Genomic DNA, 19,374 nt, shown 5'->3' with positions numbered 1-19,374 from the left:
GGGGACAACTTGGGGTGCTCAAACCCCCACCCCCGTGCATGGGGAGCTGAGCCCCCAACGTGGTGTCAGCCAGGGGTGCCCCCTGCACCAGAAGAGCCCCCTTTCTTTGGTGCCCTGGTACTGCCGGGTCACCCCCAACCCCGGTGTGTGGCATCAGGGACCCCCAACCCCCGTGTGTGCCATCAGGGACCCCCAACCCCCCCGTGTGACATCAGGGACCCCCAACCCCGGTGTGTGTCATTGGGGACCCCATGTGTGTCCCCCCCCAGCCCATGGCTACCGCCGGTGTCATTGGGGTCCCCCCCCCCCGGGGGAACCCGCTCCCCGGGGCTGCCCCAAGCCAACCGGGCTTGTCAATGGGGGCCGAGGCCACGCCCCTTTGGCCAAAGCCACGCCCCCTGTGACCGAAACCACGCCCTTTCCCGCGCACCTCTCGCGGTCCTCCGGATAGCTCGTGTCCGCTAGGGGGCGCCGCCAGCGGCGCTGCGCCGCGCTAGTGTGCTCGTTGGTCGTCACTTCCGGGTGGCGCTGAGGAGAGCGGCGAGGTCTGGGTCTGTGGGGCTCAGTGGGGCTCGGTCCCGAGGCGCGGTGGGGCTGTGGGGCTCGGTGGGGCTGAGCCCTGGGGCGCGGGGCGGTGGGGCTCGGGCCCGGTGTGGGGCTCGGTGGGGCTGGGCCCTGGGGCGCGGGGCTGTGGGGCTCGGTGGGGCTCGGTCCCGGGGCGCGGGGCGATGGGGCTCGGTGGGGCAGCGGCTCAGGGGCTGCCTGTCTGGGGGGCGGCAGAGCCCGAGGCGGGGGGGCCGGGATGGCCGCGGTCCCAGCGGCTTTGCCACCCCCCATGCCAACAGCTTTGCGCCCTCTCCCCCGGCAGCGCCATGTCCTCGGAGTCCAGCAAGAAGAGGAAGCCCAAAGTGATCCGCACGGATGGGGCCGCGCCAGAGGGCAAGAGGGGCAAGGGCGACGGTGACCAGGTAGGGCCCCGGCACCCCCCGGCAGCAGGGCGCTTCTGTGCTGCCCTACAGTGGGCTGTGCTCATCCCCGTGCTGGCCTTGTCCCCTCTTTGGGGAGCTGAGACCCATCTACCAGAGCCGAGGCAGCTCCCAATGCCTCTGGAACTCTGAGCGTCCAGACGTGTTTCCATCTCCTTCAGAAGCACGGCCCTCAAGGAGCCAAACACTCATCTGGGGACATGGGGAGAGTGAGCCCGAGGCTGAAAGGTCCCTCAGGGTTTGCAAGTGGCCTTAAAGCGCTCTCTGAGCATGGGTGCTGGGGAGGGACCTTTCATTGGGGCCTGCAGTGACAGGCCAAGGGGAATGGCTTTAACCTGCCAGAGGGGAGATTGAGATGAGCTCTGAGGCAGAAGCTCTTCCCTGTGAGGGTGCTGAGGCGCTGGCACAGACTTTTCCCAGAGAAGCTGTGGCTGCCCCATCCCTGGCAGTGTTCAAGGCCAGGTTGGACACAGGGGCTTGGAGCAACCTGCTCTAGTGAAAGGTGTCCCTGCCCGTGGCAGGGGTTGGAGCTGGAGGAGTTTCAGGTCCTTCCCACCCCAAACCATTCCATGGTTCTATGGGGAAACTTGGGTTCAGCCAAAGCGGGGATAAGGACTGGAGAAGTAATTTCCTTCCCAGTTGGTCATGGGGATGCACCAGGGCAGGAACCAGTTTAAATCATCATAACTCCATAAAACACAGCCTGAGCCTCCCGGGTGATTTGGTGTCTGGGTTAGCTGAGGCCTGGCTGTGGGATTCGTGGCCAGAGGCAGGGATTGAGCCCCTGGTTCGTGTCCCAGTCCCTGCCCAGAGGAGGTGGAAGGAGGGAGGCTCAGGAGGTGCTCTCTGCCCTGCAGGACCTCCGGTACTACAGCGAGGAGTGCGAGGTGGACCTCCGGGACCCCATCAAGGACTATGAGCTCTACAGAGAGACTTGCCAGGAGCTTCAGAGGCTCATGGCTGAGATCCAGGAGCTGAAGAGCCGGGGCATCAAGGACAACGTGAGGAGGAGAAGCCTCGGGGCTTGGTTTAATGTGTTTTCCTCGTCGATGTTTTCCATTAACCCGAGGGAGAGCAGGAGCCCTCATGTCCTCTGGGGAGAGGGAGGGACGTGGAGCAGCCCCCCCAGAGAATACAGCACTGTTGAGCTGAGGAGTTTGGCCTTTGCCTGAGCAGAGGTCACACACAGCGAGTTACTGAGCTCCTGCAGCACGTGGAGGGGGCTGTGGGGCAGGAATTGAGGCCGGGCTGGCCGCAGTGGGGCTGGCTGGGTGCTCGTGGCTGGGGCAGGCTCAGCCTGTGACCAGCCTCCTTATGGCAGCTGAGTGCTTCAGGCTCCAACTCCCCACGGGTGAGCCCAGAGCCCCCCCAGCTCATTTCCAGCAGGGAGCCTGTGAGCCGGGCAGTGGAGCTCTGCTCACACAACTCGTGGCCCCTTTGGAGAGGTGCTGCAGGAGCACGTGCAGCAGGGGGGGGTCCTGGCCTCAGACACCTCCCTCGTCCCCCCCAGGCCGCGGAGATCGACGAGCGGCGCGTGCAGAGCTGTGTGCACTTCATGACGCTGAAGAAGCTGAACCGCCTGGCTCACATCCGCCTCAAGAAGGGCAGGGACCAGACCCACGAGGTGCGCAGGGGCTGGGGGGGATCAGGGGCTGGGCCACGTCCGCCTGTGCGGGTGACACATGCAGGTGCTGTCCCACGTGCGGGAGCTGAGCAGCAGCAGGGCTGTGGGGTTTGAATTGGACTCCTGTGTGGTGCAGCAGGACTGTAACGCTGCTGAGCAGCGAAGGAGCTCTGTGTGCTTCTGTCTCGAATAGAAAGAGGAGGCAGAAAGCTCCATCTCAAGGCTCTGGTGTGCTGCAGGCCTGAGGAATGTGAATGCACTTGACCCCGAGGCTCTGTACCCAGAGCTCTGAGAGCTTGTCAGGGTGTGAGCACACTGTTCCATTGTGCTGCTGCAGAGGCTGAGGCATGGGGGCACTGGGCGGGGGGGGTCAGTCTGTGCCCCAGCAGGGCCGCCCTGTGCTGTGCCTTGTGCTGGAAGGGAGCAGAATCGCTTTGATGTCACGATCCTTTGGTTTCCCAGCCCTTGAAAATGGCTTTTTTCCCCCAAAAGAGTTGTTGCACAGCCTGAACCCCGCTGGGGGTGAGAGGGGGTTGGTGACTCTTGTGGGGTGCGTTAGGGGGGCAGCAGAGCTTCATCCCCTCCTCTGGCCATGTCTGTGCAGGCGAAGCAGAAGGTTGATGCGTATCACCTGCAGCTCCAGAACCTGCTCTATGAGGTGATGCACCTGCAGAAGGAGATCACCAAGTGCCTGGAGTTCAAGTGAGTTTGGCCGGGGAGGGGAGGGAGCTGTGGGGTGTCTGAGGTGGGAGGAGGCTCCAGTGTTTGGGGTCTCTTCCCATGTTGCCTCAGCCTGTTGTGGGAGGGGAGTGGGTGCTCCGGGTGCCCCCATGCAGGAGAGATGGAATATCTCCAGTATTGACCAGGCTGGGGCAGCCTGGAGAAGAGAAGGCTCCCGAAGGGGATACCTTAGAGCAGCTCCAGTGCCTAAAGGGGCTCCAGGAAACCTGGAGAGGGGCTTTGGACAAGGGCCTGGAGGGACAGGCCAAGGGGAATGGCTTTAACCTGCCAGAGGGGAGATTGAGATGAGCTCTGAGGCAGAAGCTCTTCCCTGTGAGGGTGCTGAGGCGCTGGCACAGCGTGCCCAGAGAAGCTGTGGCTGCCCCATCCCTGGCAGTGTTCAAGGCCGGGTTGGACACAGGGGCTTGGAGCAACCTGCTCTAGTGGAAGGTGTCCCTGCCCGTGGCAGGGGGTTGGAACTGGAGGAGCTTTAAGGTCCCTTCAATCCAAACCAGGCTGGGATTCTGTGATCCCAGAGTAAAGCTGGTGCACAGGGTGCTGCCATTGACCGCTGCCCTGTGAGCCATGGTTGAGTTGGGCCGTGCTGCAGCGTTTCCCACCCTTCCCTGAGCTGATCCATCTGCTCTTGCAGGTCAAAGCACGAGGAGATCGAGCTGGTGAGCCTGGAGGAGTTCTACCAAGAGGCCCCCCCTGAAATCAGCCGTCCTGCCATCACCCTGTCCGAGCCCCACCAGCAGACACTGGCCCGCCTGGACTGGGAGCTGGAGCAGCGCAAGAGGTGGGGCAGTGGTGTCTGGGGCTGGTGCCAGGGGCGAAGCCTCTGGGGGAAGCAGATGTGGGTGATGGAGGTGTTAACCCCCTCTTGGCACAGTGTAGAACAGGGGGCAGGTTCACCCCACACCAAGGGCTCAGCTGTGGGGAGCTGGGCTTGGTGGGATCCTTGTCTCATAGATGAGGGACTTTCTTTCCTGTGCCTGATGAGGGAGAGCCCCGGGATCCTGGGGACTGGAGCAACCTCCAAACCAGTGCAAGGGAAGCCCCAGGACAACGTGTCCTGTGCTCTGGGTGACAGCAATGAAGGTGTCCTGGCTCTGCGGATGGGCCCACATGTTCTCTCACCAGGCAGTGAACATCAGCACCAGCTCTTGAGCACCAAGGAGTGAAAATTGATTTGATACCATGAATTTTGATCCCATGCAAAGATAGGCTGAGAACGTTGGGGTGTTCAGCCTGGAGAAGAGAAGCTGCTGGAGACCTCAGAGCAGGTCCCAGTGTCTGAAGGGGGCTACAGGGATGCTGGAGAGGGACTTTTCATCAGGGACTGGAGTGATGGGACAACCAGGAATGGGTTTAAACTGAAACAGGGGAAGTTCAGGTTGGATCTAAGGCAGAAGCTTTTCCCTGTGGGGGTGCTGAGGTGCTGGCACAGGGTGCCCAGAGAAGCTGTGGCTGCCCCATCCCTGGCAGTGTTCAAGGCCAGGTTGGACACAGGGGCTTGGAGCAACCTGCTCTAGTGGAAGGTGTCCCTGCCCATGGCAGGGGGTTGGAGCTGGATGATGTTAAGGTCCTTTCCAACACAAACCATTCTGTGATTCAATGATAACTTGATGCTTCCCAAGCATCCTCTTGCAGGCTGTTGCAGCAGGGACTGGGGATGCACCCGCTGTAGGGGTGGTAGCGAGGGGGGGGTGGTTACACGCTTCCATTCGCACCCGGGTTCCACCAGACGTGCCGTGCAGGGCAGAGTGATCGCTGCTTTGAAGGAGCTAAGGGGAGGCAGGCTGGCGCTGCGGCACTGCCGCTGCTGCTGCCTGTGCTCCCGGCGCTGCCGCGGGGGGGAGCTGCCTGCGCCGCGCTCATCGCGGCCGAGCTGCGGCAGCGCCGTGCCCTGCCGCGGGCAGCCACTGCGCGGGCAGCCGCCGCCGCCCTGCCCCAGGCGGGGATTCGGGTTGGGAGGAGCCTCTTGCGGCACGTGTTGACCCAACACAAGGAGAGTTCTCCTTGGAAACAGCAGCATTTCAGCCCTCAGTGTCAGGTCTGTTGCTCCCTCTCGGAGCTGGGGTCCCGTGCTCTCATCCAGTGGGGAGCAGGGTCCCGAGACAGGGAGCGTGAGCTCCCCACACTCATATTGGGCAGCATATTCCATACTCAGCTTTCCCTGCTCCTGCCAGCCAAGGGTTTGTCAGCAGCAGCAAGAAGGAGATGAACATGTTCTCCCTAAACACGGGGGTGTCCGGGGCTTGCAGGGCCATGGGGAACTTGAGTTTTCCTGGGCTTTCACCAGCTACTGGAGCACTTGCTGTGGCTGAACCTCAGCTCTCGGGAGTTAACTAGAAGGAGTCGATGTGAAATGACTCTGAGGTATGGAGAAGCCTCTCCAGGAGCTCGGTGGGGCCAGCAGGGCTCCATCAGCGTGGAGAGGCTGCCTGGGAGTGGAGCTGCTCAGGGAGATCCCGTTGCTGCCCCTTCTCAGAGCACAGCTTGAGGCCGAGCTCCCACTTCCCCTGTTTGTTCCCAGCTCTGGTCGGTTCCTTTCTGCCTCCGCTTGCCCTTGGTCTTAGAGCTCTTTGACCCCGTGTCTGAGCTCTCCTGGTGCCTTGTCAGGTCAGGAGAGCTGGGGCAGGCTCTGTAGCTGTGGTGTGTGGTGATAACCAGATCCCTACCCGCAGGCTGGCAGAGAAGTACAAGGAATGCCTGACCAGCAAGGAGAAGATCCTGAAGGAGATCGAGGTGAAGAAGGAATATCTGAGCAGCCTCCAGCCTCGGCTCAACAGCATCATGCAGGTACTGGAGCTCCACCGGAGGGGGAGAACACCCGAGGGCTGTGTTGGGGAGGTGCAGCACCGAGGCTGGCTCTGCTCTGGAGGCATCCCACTCCCGGTGGCCAAAGGGTGGATGTGCCTCGTGCCGAGATTCCTCCGGAGCATCCGTGTTTATGCGGCAATTCCTGCGGAGCTGCGGGTGGAGGAGCTGTTAAATGGGCCTTTCCCTGGAGAGTCACACGCAGATCCAGCCCCTTGTGACTGCCCTGGGAGGGAAGAACAGGAGAAGGAACTGGGTTATTTTCAGATCCAAAAGTTTTCCAGCAAGGAGAGCTGCCAGCCCTTCCCTGCGGGCTCGCCGTGCCCGTGGCTGTGTTTAACCCTGCATCGCGGCTGCTGTGCTGGTTTCCAGCCTCCCACGTGCCAGCTCATGGCAAAGGGGGGGTGAGGAGGAGGAGCTGTTCTGTTCCCAGTGATGAAGGTTCACTCTTGTCCCCCCCAGGCCTCCCTGCCTGTCCAGGAGTATCTCTTCATGCCTTTTGACCAGGCGCACAAGCAGTACGAGACAGCCCGGCACCTCCCGCCGCCTCTCTACGTCCTCTTCGTGCAAGCCAGCGCCTATGGTCAGGCCTGTGGTGAGCACCGAGGGGGGCACGGTCCTCAGAGACACCCTGAGGGGCTGTCCCCAGGTGGGGGACAAAACTCACCCCCCCACAGGCCGGATTTCACTCCTGCTTGCAGAAAACACTGCTTCAGGGGTGCTTGTTTTCATAGGGCCATAGGCTGGTTGGAAGGGACCTTAAAGCTCCTCCAGCTCCAACCCCCTGCCACGGGCAGGGACACCTTTCACTAGAGCAGGTTGCTCCAAGCCCCTGTGTCCAGCCTGGCCTTGAGCACTGCCAGGGATGGGGCAGCCACAGCTTCTCTGGGCACCCTGTGCCAGCGCCTCAGCACCCTCACAGGGAAGAGCTTCTGCCTCAGAGCTCATCTCAGTCTCCCCTCTGGCAGGTTAAAGCCATTCCCCTTGTCCTGTCTCTCCAGGCCCTTGTCCAAAGCCCCTCTCCAGGTTTCCTGGAGCCCCGTTAGGCCCTGGAGCTGCTCTAAGGTGTCCCCTTCAGGAGCCTTCTCTTCTCCAGGCTGCCCCAGCCCAGCTCTCTCAGCCTGGCTCCAGAACAGAGCTGCTCCAGCCCTCGCAGCAGCTCTGGGGCCTCCTCTGGCCTCGCTCCAGCAGCTCCATGTCCTTTTGCTGGGGGCCCCGACACAAGATGTGTTTCATCCCATCTGCTCTGCTGCCAGAGCTGCTGAGCCCGGAGCAGCAGGGTGGCCCCATGGGCAGGCACAGTGAGGCAGCAGCATTTGAAACCTTGTTTGCTCAGCTCCCTCGCTGGAAGAACTGCTTGGGAAGCTGGCTTCCCCCTCTGCCCCCCTGCCCAAGGTCAGCAGGGACGTCCCTGCAGTCAGCGAGCTGGCTCGGTGCTGATGTGGCCTCCCAAGAGCTGTCACCCTGTGGGGTGGGTGCTGGGTTGTGCCACCCATGGGTGCTGGTGGCTCCAGAGCAGAGGTCCTTCCCCACAGCCCACCTGAAAGCCTTCATCCCCTTCAGTAGCTTTGTGTTTTGAGGGGCTTTCTGAAGCTTCCCTGGGTTGGGAGGGATTTCCCAGCAGGAATGCCCTTGGGATGTGCCCATCTGCTGTAGTGTGAGAGGCTGCAGAGGAGCGTGGAGGGACCATGCTGGGCACTTGGGGCCACACCAGCTCCCTCCGGACAACTGCTTCTTCCAACTGACCCCTCATTTGAGCTTTCTCTGCCAGAGGGATGTGGGAGCTTCTGCCAACTGCCTTTCCCAGACAGAGGCAGGGTTCCTAGCTTGGGTTTTCTGTCTCCTCTGTAGATAAGAAGCTCGTGGTGGCCATTGAAGGGAACGTAGAGGAAGCCAAAGCCTTGTACAAGCCGCCGGAGGACTCGCAGGGTGAGCTGGGGTGGTGGTGCCTCTCTGCAGGCAGAGGGTTGGGTAGAGAAGCGGGTGGGTGCAGTGTCAGAGCTGCTGGCCAGAGCCCCTGGCACCTCATCCCCTCCATCCCGAGGTCCTCCTTGCCGAGAGGTGCTCACAGCCTGCTGGAGTGAGCTCTGGTGTGTTTCTGGGTGCCTGCATCCAGCTAGGGCCCTGCTTTGGGGGGACGGTGATGTCTGGGGGAGCTGGGCTCTTGGAGAAGGGGCTGGTAGTGCTGCTGGTGGTGGGGAAGCTGCTGAGCCCTGGCAGCCCCCACTGACCCCTCTCTCTCTGCACAGATGATGAAAGCGATTCTGACGCTGAGGAGGAGCAGACCACGGTGAGGGATAACACTGTCACCTTCTGGTGGCACCAGGGGCAAACCGGGCTGGGCCTGCTAACCAGGAGGTGCTGGGGGAGCTGCTCCCTGCATGCTGGAGGTGCACTGAGTAAAATCCAGCCATTCCTTGGGAAGAGAGAGGGGCCGTTCCCAGTTTCTGTCCCAAATGCAGGAGAGCCAGGGCTCCGTGTCCCACCACGCTCCCATCCCACCCGGCAGCTCCGGCTGGAGCTGTTCCACTTTGTATAAATAGCCTGGGGCTGGAGTCCAGCAGGGAGGGATCCAGGGCCATCCCCTGCTGTCTGATGGATGTTTGAGCTGAACTCTGCACCACGGGTTATTTGGTGCTCCCTTGGGCAGGCATTTAGGTCTAGGTTTAGGGTTGGAGGCTGTAGGCACTGGCTGCCCCCAGCGTGAAAGCCCGAGGAGGTCTGTGCCACCACCACTCCTCACCACCCAGCAGCAGCACCTCCTGTATCAGGCTCTTGCTGTGGGGAACAGTAAAGGGAAGGCCCTTGGCTTCTGCCCCATGTGATGGGGAAGCTTTTGGGACCAACAGGTCCTTGTCCTCATCTCACAGGGGTGGGGAAGCTCCTGGGAGCTGAAGGCACAACAGGAACCATCCTGCTTTGTCCTCGCCCCGCAGCAGGGTGAGGGTTTCCTCACCTCCCTGCCCAGCCTGCTCAGTGCCTGCAGTGCTGGGGCCTGGGGACGTAGGCTGAGGGAAGGAGCAGTGGGAGGGGAGGGTGGGCCCTGGGGAGCAGGGGGGGGTCTGGCAGCTCTCTTTCACCCCCAGAAGCGGCGCAGGCCCACCCTGGGCGTGCAGCTGGACGACAAGCGCAAGGAGATGCTCAAGCGACACCCTTTGTCTGTCACTGTCGACCTCAAGTGCAAGGGTAAGCAGGGCCCTTGGTGGCAAGGATGTGTGAGAGCACACTGGGAGTCACTCAGCAGCAGCTTGGGGTGCTGGGGGAGGGCTCAGGGTGCAGAGGGGCTCTCCTGCCCCAGCAGGGGTGAGCACAGCTTGCCAGGGGAGACTGAGCAAGGTGGTTTATCAGCTCTTGTCACCCGGTGCTTCTCGCACCCACGCTTGCTCTGAAGCTTCCCCCATCGACCTGGGAGCTTTTCTCTTTTGGGGTGGGATCTTTGGCCTGGCAAATGCTGCTGGGATGGTGTTAGAGGGTGCAGTGCATCGGCTGTCAGCTGCTCCCCATGTTGCCTCTCTGCCCCACTCGCTGTTGTCCCAGCAGAGGGGCACGTATATCCCCTTTGCAGTGCTCCAAGCTGGAGCAGACAGCAACCCTTCTCTGTTGGTGCAGATGACAACGTGCTTCATCTGACCTTCTACTACCTGATGAACCTCAACGTCATGACGGTGAAAGCCAAGGTGACCACTGCTGTGGAGATGACAACCGCCATCAGTGCCGGGTGAGGAGATGCTCTCCTGGCTTGGCCTTTGCTGGCTAGAGGAGACCCCAAAGAGCACAGCTCCGTGTCTGCCTCTCAAAGGGAGGCCTTTCACCTTGCACATCCTCTGTCTTGTGCAATCCTTCCCTTCAGCTCCAGGGCCTTGCCAGCAGCCCTGCCAGGCTGCCGCAGCACAGGCAGCATCCTTCTCCTCTCCCTCTGCCACAAGGCAGTGGCAGAGAGCTTGGGAATGTCTTAGGGGAGTGGTGCCAGACCTGGCAGGAGCTGGGGGGAACCTCTCCTGCTCTTGCAGCCAAACTGCTCTTCTCCGTCCTGCAGCCTGTGCTGGCAGCTCCCAGCCCCTGCTCGCTCTGCAGGTCACCTTGTCTTGAGCACTGGAGATGCAGCTGCCTCTCCTGTGCTCCCAGGAGCCTGCTGGCGCCTGATTTGTGTGAGGAATAGCTGCAGTGGGAGCCTGCCCAGGGAGCTGCCAGCTCTCCAGGGGCGATCCTGGGCCAGGAGGAGGTGCCTGAGGAAGAGGGAGGTGGGAGAGGCTGGTCTGGGCTTACGTGGGAGCAAGCGGTGCGTCCCAGCCTGTCCCCTATGAGGCCTCCCCAAAATAGAACCTCTTGGGGTTCTCTTTGCCCTGTAGCTACCCAAACCCCCCGTGGCAGCAGCTAGAGTGTCTCTGCAGGGTCCCCATCGTGCAAGGTGCTCCCTCCCTCGCAGCACTTGGCCAGGGAGGCTGTGGCTCGAGCCAAAGCCCAAATCCTCCAGCCCTTTATGCTTGGTCAGGCTTGTGAGTACAGTCAGAGGTGAAGAATCTGATTTCATGAACCAGAATTCCTCTGCTTAAGCTTGTTGGGTGGCAAAGAGCCATCAGGCTGTGCCCTGCCTGTGCTGGTGATGCTTCTCCATGCACATCGGTGGGGTTTAACGGGAGTTAATGCACTGGAGCGAGCAGCCTCCTAGGAAGTGGGGGAGCTGGTGCCCTGTGGTTTCACAGCCAGGGAGGAGACAGGTCTCCTTTTGGAGTAGAATTAGGGGAAAGCCATCCATGGTCTTGAAACCCAACTCGTGGAGCTCATGATCCCCTTCTCGGGGCTCAGAGCCTGTTGGTGCCCGCCCCAGTGTGACGGGAGCAGCGGCTGCCGCTGATTCCTCTCTCCCCTCTTCCCACCAGTGACCTGCTCTCCCCAGACTCCCTCCTCAACTGCCTCTACCCAGGAGACCACGGGAGGAAAACGCCCAACCCAGCCAACCAGTTCCAGTTCGACAAAGTGGGGTGAGTGGGGCCTGCCCCACACCACGGGGGCAGCTTCACCCGGTGTGTCCCTCGCGGCTCAGTGGCCAGGAAGGCAGTGTCCTGCCGGTTTGCATCGGGTGGGCTCCCCGGGCACAGCTTGGGGTGCTCCCTCCAGCTGCCTCGCAGGCAGGGGGTGCTCTGGGGTGGCATAACCCTCCCTCGCTGTCCCCACAGCATCCTGACCTTGAGCGACTACGTGACGGAGCTGGGGCACCCCTACGTGTGGGTGCAGAAGCTGGGCGGGCTGCATTTCCCCAAGGATCAGCCTCAGGTACATCACACCTCCTTCTCCTCCCCACTGGAATGTCAAGGTGGGGTTTGGGAAGGCTTAGGGGGCAATTGTCATGTCCTGTCCCCCCAGAGCTCCTGCTGGCTCCCAAACCATGGGGCAGGCTCAGCTGGGATCACTCTGCAGCGGGGCCACACCAACGTGTTTTACCTCCCCTGTGTCTGAGCCCTGTTAGAGGCACTGAGCAGTGCCTTGTGCTGGTCCCCGTGGCTGGTTGGGTGTCTCCTGGGGGACAGAGGCTGGTGTGATGGTGCCACCCGTCCTGCCCACAGCACACGGTCACTGCTGACAACACACTGAGCGCCAGCCACATGGAGCTGACGGTGAAGCTGCTGCGCTCGAGGCTGCAGTCCCGCCTGGCCCTCCACAAGCAGTTTGCGTCCCTGGGTGAGTGCCCTGGGGACAGGGGCTGTGGCAGCAGTGTCCTCCTGCAGAGACCTGACTGATCCACCTTGCATGGTGCCACCCTCCCTTGCCAGCCCTTCTATCTGACCTCAGGGGCTGGGGGGGCTGCCCTGGTTTGGGCTGCAGGGGAAGGCTGTGCCCCCTCGCAGACCCCAGCACCCCTTTGGGACTGGCCAGCCCTGCGCTGGGAATGGATTTGGGCTGTGGTGGGAGCTGACCCACACCTCCACTGCTTCAGTCTGGGCATCTATGAGGATAAGGGTATCCTCAGGTCCTGGTTTCGGAGCATCCCTCCTGCAGGACAGTGGCAGAGCTCTGTCCCCAGCCCTGCCCTGCTCAGGTGGCCATGTCCCTGGTTTCAGAGCACGGCGTGGTGCCAGTCTCCAGCGAGTGCCAGCATCTCTTCCCAACCAAGATCGTCTCGCGCCTGGTGAAGTGGACTGCCATCCCCTATGAGGACTATGCGGTGGGTGCTGAGCACGAGGCTGGATTCCTGTATCCCTCCCAGCTCCTGCACGGTACCAACACCTCATTCCTCTCGTCTCTCCTCCCAGGAGCTGCCTTACACTAAAGATGTGATCGAGGCCGGCTTGGCTGAGGACACTCACCTCTACTACATGGCCCTGATAGAAAGGGGAACAGGTAAGTGCCTTTCCTTCCCCTGGCAACTTCTAATTCCCACTCTGGCTGCCCCCAGGGCAGCTTTTTGTGGGGAATCCCTCCATTTGGAGGCAGCCCCCATGGGTGATGTTTCTTCCCTGCCCTTCCCAGCCAAGCTGCAGGCAGCCGTGGTCCTGAACCCCGGTTACTCCACACTGCCGCCCATCTTCAGCCTCTGCCTCAACTGGAAAGGAGAGCGAACGGGCAGCAATGATGACAACATTCGGGTAACGTGGGTGTGGGGAGAGGAGGCTGGAGATCTACTGGGCTTTTGGGGGTGTCCCCAGCAGTTCTGTGTCCATAAGCAGCCTTTGGGGTGAGTGGGTGGCCAGGGCAGGCCCCGGAGCCCTGCTGGCTGCAGCAGTAGGTGCTGGGAGGGCAGAGCAGAGACTCAAACCTGCACTCTTCCAATCGATCCCTCTTCCAGGCCATGGAGAGCGAGGTCAACGTGAACTACAAGGAGCTGTGGGGGCCCAAACCTGGCCACCAGCTCCTCACCAACCAGCTGCAGCGGCTGTGCATGGTGCTGGATGTGTACCTGGAGACAGAGCCCCACGACACCAGCGTGGAGGGGCCCAAGGAGTTCCCCCAGGAGAAGATGTGTCTGCGCCTGGTCAGGTGAGGAGCTGGGTATGGGTTGAGTGTGCTGGCAGGGACACGGGTGGCACTGCTGGCCCCTAGAGCACAGCCCTGCCTCTCCTGTAGCTGCCTGTGGCTTCCTGCCTGCTCTGGCTCAGCTTTTCCCTCTTCTCTTGCAGGGGACCCTTGCGCCTGAAGCCTTTCAAGTTCAACTACCCCCAGGGGTTCTTCAGCCATCGCTGAGCGCTCCCTGGGCATTGCCCTGGCCCGAGTGTCCCCATCCCACCCTGTGCAGTTTCTTTCCCAAGGTTTTGAGTTTCGTTGAAGGGTTTTGTAGCCAAAGGGATTAAACACTGAACTGAGGCAGCATGTGGGTGCCCCGTCTGTGCCGAGGGACCCATGGGGGCTGCAGCAAGCCCCAGGCTCGGGTGCTGCCTTGCTGCTGGTTTGTCCCCTTGGCTGGCTCAGTGCCTGCCTCCTGCCCTCCCTGCTGCAGGGCCTTGGGACCGTGGATCTGAGAGAGCTAAAAACTGAGATGGCTAAAAATAGCCCTTTTGCAGAGCCTGCACTGCAGCCCCAGCCCGTCCTTGTGCTGCCTCCCAGCTGACTCAGCACAACCCCGGCACTGCAGAGGGGCTTTGGGGCCTCCCTGCACTGTGTGAGGGGCTGGGGGGGATCCTGCACCCCAGCTCACCCTGTATGGGGACAGAGAGGTGGGCTCTGTGCCCACCCCCAAGGTCCTCATCTGTCCCTCCTCTCCCCTTCTTCCCCACCAGGAAGGTGCAGCCCCTCTCCCTACTCCCATTCAGCCCCTGCCATTGGTGCAGGGCAGCATTAACCCAGGCCCCCCTCAGCTGTGCCTTAGGAAGAGAAGGAAGAACAACCCCCACTGCAATGCTTCCTGGGGAGCAGGGGCTCACCCTGGCTCCAGCCCACCAGGACACAGGCTCCTCTGCCTGCCCTGGGCTGGGCTTTCCTCCCTGGAACACCCCAGGTCACCCCCCAGCCCTGTGTGCCTCATCCCAGCACCCCAAACCAGGCTTCCCCACCTTCCTCCCCCACCCCTTCCTCCTCCTCCTCCTCCCCCCCAGAGAGGAGCCAGCAGAGCCAGGGCATCTCTGTAAGCACTGTATTTGGTTATTGCACAGGAAGCAAACAACAGGGGGCTGAGGTTCCTGGTGCCCCGTGTGTGTCAGTGAGCGGCCCCACAGCACCCAGCCTCTCCCACCAACGCCAGTTGCCACCCGGGTCACCGCTCAGAGGGACAGTTGTCACCAGCAGCCCCCTCCCAAGCAGCTACTGCTCTGCGTTGCGCTCATCCATCGGTTGCATGTACATGAGATAAATGCACTTGGTGGAGAAGGGCCCGGGGGGCTCTTCTCCTGGGTTATATTCAAGTGTTAAACGGGTCACACTCGGCTGGGGAAGCTGCGGGCAGGGCACGAGGGGCTGTGGCTCTCACAGGGATATGGTGCTAAGGGCAAGGCTGGCCCGGCCCTTGGGCAGGAGCAGAGCAGCTCCTGTGCCCAGAGGTGCTCCTCAGCGCCCGCCGCCCCGCTCACTTCTTCCCCACGGCCGGCTCTGGGGCTTTGCCCTCCTTGCTGGAGGGGGCCTCAGCCTTGGGAGGGTCTTTACTGGCTTTGGGCTCATCTTTGGGTTTAGCTTTAGGCTCCTCAACCTTCTTCTTTGGTTCCTCAACCTTCTTCTTTGGCTCCTCAGCCTTCTCCTTCTTTGGCTCCTCAGCCTTCTCCTTCTTTGGCTCCTCAGCCTTCTCCTTCTTTGGCTCCTCAGCCTTCTCCTTCTTTGGCTCCTCAGCCTTCTCCTTCTTTGGCTCCTCAGCCTTCTCTTCGGCCTTTGGCTTCGCAGCTGCTTTGCTGAGCTCGGGCTGGGGTTTTGGGGGAGCTGCCTCCTCAGCTTTTCCTTCTCCTGCAGGTTTGGGGGCTGGCTTGGTGGGCTCCTTCCCCTCCTGAGCTGCAGGCTCTGGCGCCTTCTCCTTGGGCTTCTCCTCCACCTTGGCTGGAGCAGCCTTTTTGGGAGCTTCCTCTTTCCTGCCCTCCTCAGCTCCGGGCTTGGAGGAAGCCTTCTCCTCCTTGGGCTGCTCTTCCTTCGCAGGGGCTTTCGGCTCCTTTGGTGGGGATGGGGTGGGCTCCTTGGCCGGTGCCGCTTCCTTCTGTGGAGACTTGACCTCCTCCTTCACAGGGGACTTGGCTTTCTCAGGGGACTTCACGGGCAAGGGCTTGGCCTCCTCCTTTGAGGGGCTTGGGGGCTTCTCTGGGGACCTCACCACTGGGGGCTTGGCCTCCTCTTTAGAAGGGGTCGGGGGCTTCTCTGGGGCTTTGGCCTCCTCTTTTGAGGGTGTCGCAGGTTTCTCTGGGGACTTCACCGCGGGGGCCTTGGCCTCTTCTTTCAAGGGGGGTGAGGGCTTCTCTGGGGACTTGGCAGCGGGGGGCTTGGCCTCCTCCTTTGGTGGAGGTGCCGGTTTCTCTGGGGACTTCACCGCCGGGGCCTTGGGCTCCTCCTTCAGAGGGGTTGGGGGCTTCTCTGGGGATTTGGCAGCAGGGCTCTTGGCCTCCTCTTTTGTGGGTGCTGGGGGCTTCTCTGGGGACTTCACAGCAGGTGTCTTGGCCTCCTCCTTGGAGGGAGTTGGGGGCTTTTCGGGGGACTTGGCCGCCACTGGGCTCTTGGCCTCCTCCTTCGAGGGGGACTCGGGTTTCTCGGGGGACTTGGCCTCCTCTTCACCCTCTGCTTCAGCTTTCTCCTCTTCCCCCTCCTCCTCCTTCTCTTCAGCCTTCTCCTCTTCAGCCTCTTTCTCAGCCGCCTCCTCCTCCTCCTCCATCACCTCCTCGGTCACCTGGATTTCCTCTGTCTGCTCCTCCACAATCACCGTCTCCTTCTCGGATTTTTCCACCACCTTGATCTTCTCCTCGCTCTTCACCTTGATGCTGGTGGCGATGCTGGGAGCCTTGGGGACCACCTCAGGGAAGGAGAGCATCCCCAAGCCAGACTCCATCCGGTATTCCTCCCCTTCCAGGAGCTTCCTGCCAGGAAGAGACCAGAGTGGAGCAGTCAGTGATTGCTTCCCTTCTCCCCCCATGACCAGGAGCTGCCGGCCATGGCCTGCAGCTCCATCTCCCTCAAGGGGTGTCCTCAGGGACACCTCACCCACCCCATACCTATAGGCAGCAATTTCAATGTCCAGGGCCATCTTGACGTTGAGCAGATCCTGGTACTCCCGGAGCTGAGCTGCCATCTCCCACTTGGTGTTCCTCAGCTCGCTGTCAAGCTGCTGGATGGTTTCCTGCGGGCAGGGAGAGCAACCGGTGACATGGGGAGGGGACAGTCCCCTGGCACAGGGGGACACGGAGCATCCCTAAGATGTTCCAGGGAGGGACAAGCTCACCCAGCACCAGGGTGCCCTCACAGAGGGGCTGCAGCCGCCTTCCCCTGCAGATGCAGAGGGCAGGGGACGTGTCCAGGGGCCGTTTCAGTGTGTCCCATTCCTGGTGGAGCCCTGCACCACCCCTGCTGGGAGCCCCCAGCCCCTTCCAGAGCTCCCTAAGGCAGGGACAAGCAATGGGAATGTTTCTGGGGTTCGGGTGAGCCTGTGGCCACCCAACCACTGCCTGAAGCTCATGGGGACGGGGCATCACCCTGGGACTGTTTCAGCCCATGGCCACCAGCCAGCACAGCTCTTTGGGCTGTGCTTCCCAGCTCTGGGACACAAGATATGACCTGAGCCATTTGTGACTGGCACCACGGGCAGGTCAAAGAAAAGCAGAGACAGGGGGTGGCTCCGTCAGGGATGAGCACCAGGAGCTGGAAGAGGCCGGCTCTGGACAGAGCCCTGAGGGTTTGCCATAGATCAGCACCAGCTCTGATGCCGAAACACCAGCGCTGCTCCTCCCCAGCAGCTGGATGGTCCCTCCCCGCTGGCCGATACCCAGGATGCTGCCCTACCTGGTAGGACAGGACATCGGCATGGTGGCGCTCCTCCGAGTCCTGCCGCTGCCTCTCCAGTGACTCCTGGGTCCCTTTGAGGGCTTCCAGCTCGGTGGTCTTGGACTGGAGCTGGCGCCGGTACTCGCAGATCTCCTCCTGCGCCACACGGATGGCGTCTGTGTTCACCTTGGCCACCTCCGAGAGCTTGTCCAGCCTCACTGCAAGGGGACAGGGGTGGCTGCAGGGCGGGAGGCTGCGGGGACCTCAACCCCTTCAGTACAGCACATCCACAGGGTGCCCCTTCTGCTCCTGCTGCGACCTATAGAGCTGCCTTTGCACCCACCCGGCCATGGCTGGACCCACCGCCATGGGGTGAGGTGGGGGGTGGGGGGGTGTTGCCGCAGTGTCCTGCAGCCCCCCCTCTGAAGGATAAAGGGGACGGGAAATGAGGGGGACACACACACACATAACACGGCCCCTGCTGCTGCCCCAGCGCGCCCATGGGTGCGCCGCTGTCCGCGGTGCTGAACGGACGCTGTCCAGGGTGCTGAACCGCGCCCGCCCTTGTCCTCCGTTACCGTAGTGCCCCACCCCACAGCGCAGCAAGGGCACTGCCTGCCCCCCCCGCACTGCAGCGCGCTGCAACCCTCCTGGCCCCGAGCCAGAGGGAGGGACACACCAGCAGGACACCCCTAAGGGTGGGGGTCCAGCCCCCCACCATCTCGGGGGTGACCCTGCCTCTCTCCCCGGCACGCACTGTGGGGTTGGGGTTGCCCCAGCGCCCGCACAGACGGCGAGGTGGGATATGGGGTACGGAGAGGGGGGGACACGGGGACACTCACCGCGGAACCACTCCTCGGCCTGCAGGGTGCTGCGGGCTGCCGTGCCCTCCAGCTGTGCGCGCAGGTCGCGGAGCGCGGCGGTGACACCGGGGCGCAGGGCTGCGGGGAGCTCCCCGGGGGGCTCGACTCGGGCTTCGCGCAGCAACGCGCCCACCTCGGCCCGGTGCTGCCGCCGCAGCAGATCCGCCTCCTCCCGCAGCGCTCGGGCGCGCTCCTCCAGCGGGCCCCGCGCACGTTCCTCCTGCGCCGAGAGCTGGGCGAGCCCGCGGGCAGCCGCCTCCAGATCGGCTCGCTGCCGCGCCTCCTCCTCCAGCCGGCCCCGGAGCGCGGCCACGTCCTCGGCCAGGCGCGACCGCTCCAGCCGCAGCTGCCCCTGCTCGGCGCCGAGCCGCAGCACCGTGCCCCGCATGTCGCGCAGCTCCCGCGCGTACAGCTCGCCCATGGCCGAGCGCCCGGCCTGCTGCTGCCGCAGCGCCGCCGCTTCCGCCGCCAGCGCCCGGTTCTGCTGCTCCAGCGCCCGCACCCGCTCGATGTAACCGGCGAAGCGGTCATTCAGCACCTGCAGCAGCTCCTTCTCGTTCCGCACCCGCGGTTCGCCGTTCATCGAGTCCAGGCTCTCGGTGGAGGAAGCTGCCGCGCTGCCGCCGCCCGCCGCGCCCCGAGCCCGCCCCACCACCACGGACCCCGGCCACGAGTGGAACCCGCTGGAGGCGGCGGAGCGCAGGGGGCCGCGGCCCAGCTCCTTGCGGAGCCCCCCGGGGGGGCCCAGCAGCGGCTCCAGCAGCAGGCTCATGGTTGCCCCGTCTGCGCTGCGGCACCGGCGCCGCTGCCGCCCGCTTTATAGGGCTCGGGGCGACCGCTCCGCCCCGGCACCGGCACCGGGGATGGGCCCCGGCCCCGCCCCGCGCCGCAACGCCGCGGGTGCGCGGGGACCCCACGGCCCGGGGGGGGAGCGGGGCCCCCCAGCAGAAGAGGGGGGAACTCCCCCAGTGGGGCAGAGCCCGGCCCCACCGCGGGGCGAGGAGAGGGGGGTCCCCCCCAACGGGGGGTGCCGAGGCAGGAGCCCTGGGGGGGTTTCACGCCAGACCCCTCCCCATTGGTGCCCCCCGTGGGTCCCGGGGGCCAGGGAGCTCCGGAGGGGGGATATGGGGGGGGTCACCCCAATGCACCCCCAAAGTGACGGGGGGGGGTTGCGCTTGGGGGGGGCCGGCGCCGGCTGCCCGGCCAATCAGCAGGCGTGTACAGTCAGCACATATGGACCGCTGACCAATCAGGATTCACGGGTCACACAGCCAATCAGCACATAAGGAGCCGGACGAGTCAGCAGGTAGCTATACAGGTGCTTACCTACTGCTCAGCCAATCAGAAGCCAGGCCCATAGAGCTCAACCAATCAGCAGCCAGGCCCATAGCGCCCAGCCGCTCAGCAGCTCGGTACACAGGGCGCAGCCAATGAGCGCTCCCGCCGCACCCCGCAGGGGTCTCAGTGCGGTTGGGGGGTGCGG

At 63.0% G+C, this 19,374-nt stretch overlaps 2 protein-coding genes across 3 annotated transcripts; one reads left to right on the top strand and one right to left on the bottom strand.

The window, feature by feature from the left end:
* The first annotated feature begins 48 nt into the window (after positions 1-48).
* THOC5 (THO complex 5) lies at positions 49-13,458 on the top strand. Of its 2 annotated transcripts, none has more exons than XM_030500386.1 (20): positions 49-545; positions 869-968; positions 1,844-1,987; positions 2,497-2,610; positions 3,215-3,312; positions 3,983-4,129; positions 6,021-6,135; positions 6,616-6,748; positions 8,005-8,082; positions 8,403-8,443; positions 9,240-9,339; positions 9,763-9,871; positions 11,034-11,135; positions 11,331-11,427; positions 11,718-11,832; positions 12,213-12,316; positions 12,405-12,492; positions 12,622-12,737; positions 12,938-13,128; positions 13,269-13,452. In XM_030500386.1, the coding sequence occupies exons 2-20, from the start codon at positions 873-875 to the stop codon at positions 13,330-13,332; spliced, it is 2,052 nt and encodes a 683-aa protein (XP_030356246.1). In that variant the 5' UTR covers positions 49-545; positions 869-872; the 3' UTR covers positions 13,333-13,452. The 2 variants fall into 2 exon arrangements, with proteins under 2 accessions (XP_030356246.1, XP_030356247.1); XM_030500387.1 differs by having other exon boundaries at positions 499-551; positions 13,269-13,458.
* Positions 13,459-13,511: 53 nt separating this feature from the next.
* NEFH (neurofilament heavy) lies at positions 13,512-18,733 on the bottom strand. Its single transcript, XM_030500385.1, has 4 exons — positions 17,871-18,733; positions 17,047-17,246; positions 16,263-16,387; positions 13,512-16,127 (listed from the first exon to the last, which is right to left on the bottom strand). Exons 1-4 carry the CDS (start codon positions 18,661-18,663, stop codon positions 14,648-14,650), a joined length of 2,598 nt encoding a protein of 865 aa, XP_030356245.1. The 5' UTR covers positions 18,664-18,733; the 3' UTR covers positions 13,512-14,647.
* Positions 18,734-19,374: the final 641 nt, after the last annotated feature.

Source organism: Strigops habroptila, chromosome 11, assembly GCF_004027225.2.
Source record: "Strigops habroptila isolate Jane chromosome 11, bStrHab1.2.pri, whole genome shotgun sequence".
Classification (NCBI taxonomy): Eukaryota; Metazoa; Chordata; class Aves; order Psittaciformes; family Psittacidae; genus Strigops; species Strigops habroptila.
Note: the sequence above shows the minus strand (reverse complement) of the source record. Positions and strands in the feature narration are given on the sequence as shown.

What these genes read in the sequence shown, in the direction of transcription:
- THOC5 (XM_030500387.1), top strand. Translation starts at nt 873, where the DNA reads ATGTCCTCGGAGTCCAGCAAGAAGAGGAAGCCCAAAGTGATCCGCACG. An exon ending in CGCCTATGGTCAGGCCTGTG is followed by an intron (nt 6,749 to 8,004) that starts GTGAGCACCGAG and finishes TCTCCTCTGTAG; the next exon opens with ATAAGAAGCTCGTGGTGGCC. An exon ending in CAAGCAGTTTGCGTCCCTGG is followed by an intron (nt 11,833 to 12,212) that starts GTGAGTGCCCTG and finishes CCCTGGTTTCAG; the next exon opens with AGCACGGCGTGGTGCCAGTC.
- NEFH (XM_030500385.1), bottom strand. Translation starts at nt 18,663, where the DNA reads ATGAGCCTGCTGCTGGAGCCGCTGCTGGGCCCCCCCGGGGGGCTCCGC. An exon ending in GGCCGAGGAGTGGTTCCGCG is followed by an intron (nt 17,247 to 17,870) that starts GTGAGTGTCCCC and finishes GTCCCCTTGCAG; the next exon opens with TGAGGCTGGACAAGCTCTCG. An exon ending in CCGATGTCCTGTCCTACCAG is followed by an intron (nt 16,388 to 17,046) that starts GTAGGGCAGCAT and finishes CCCTGCCCGCAG; the next exon opens with GAAACCATCCAGCAGCTTGA.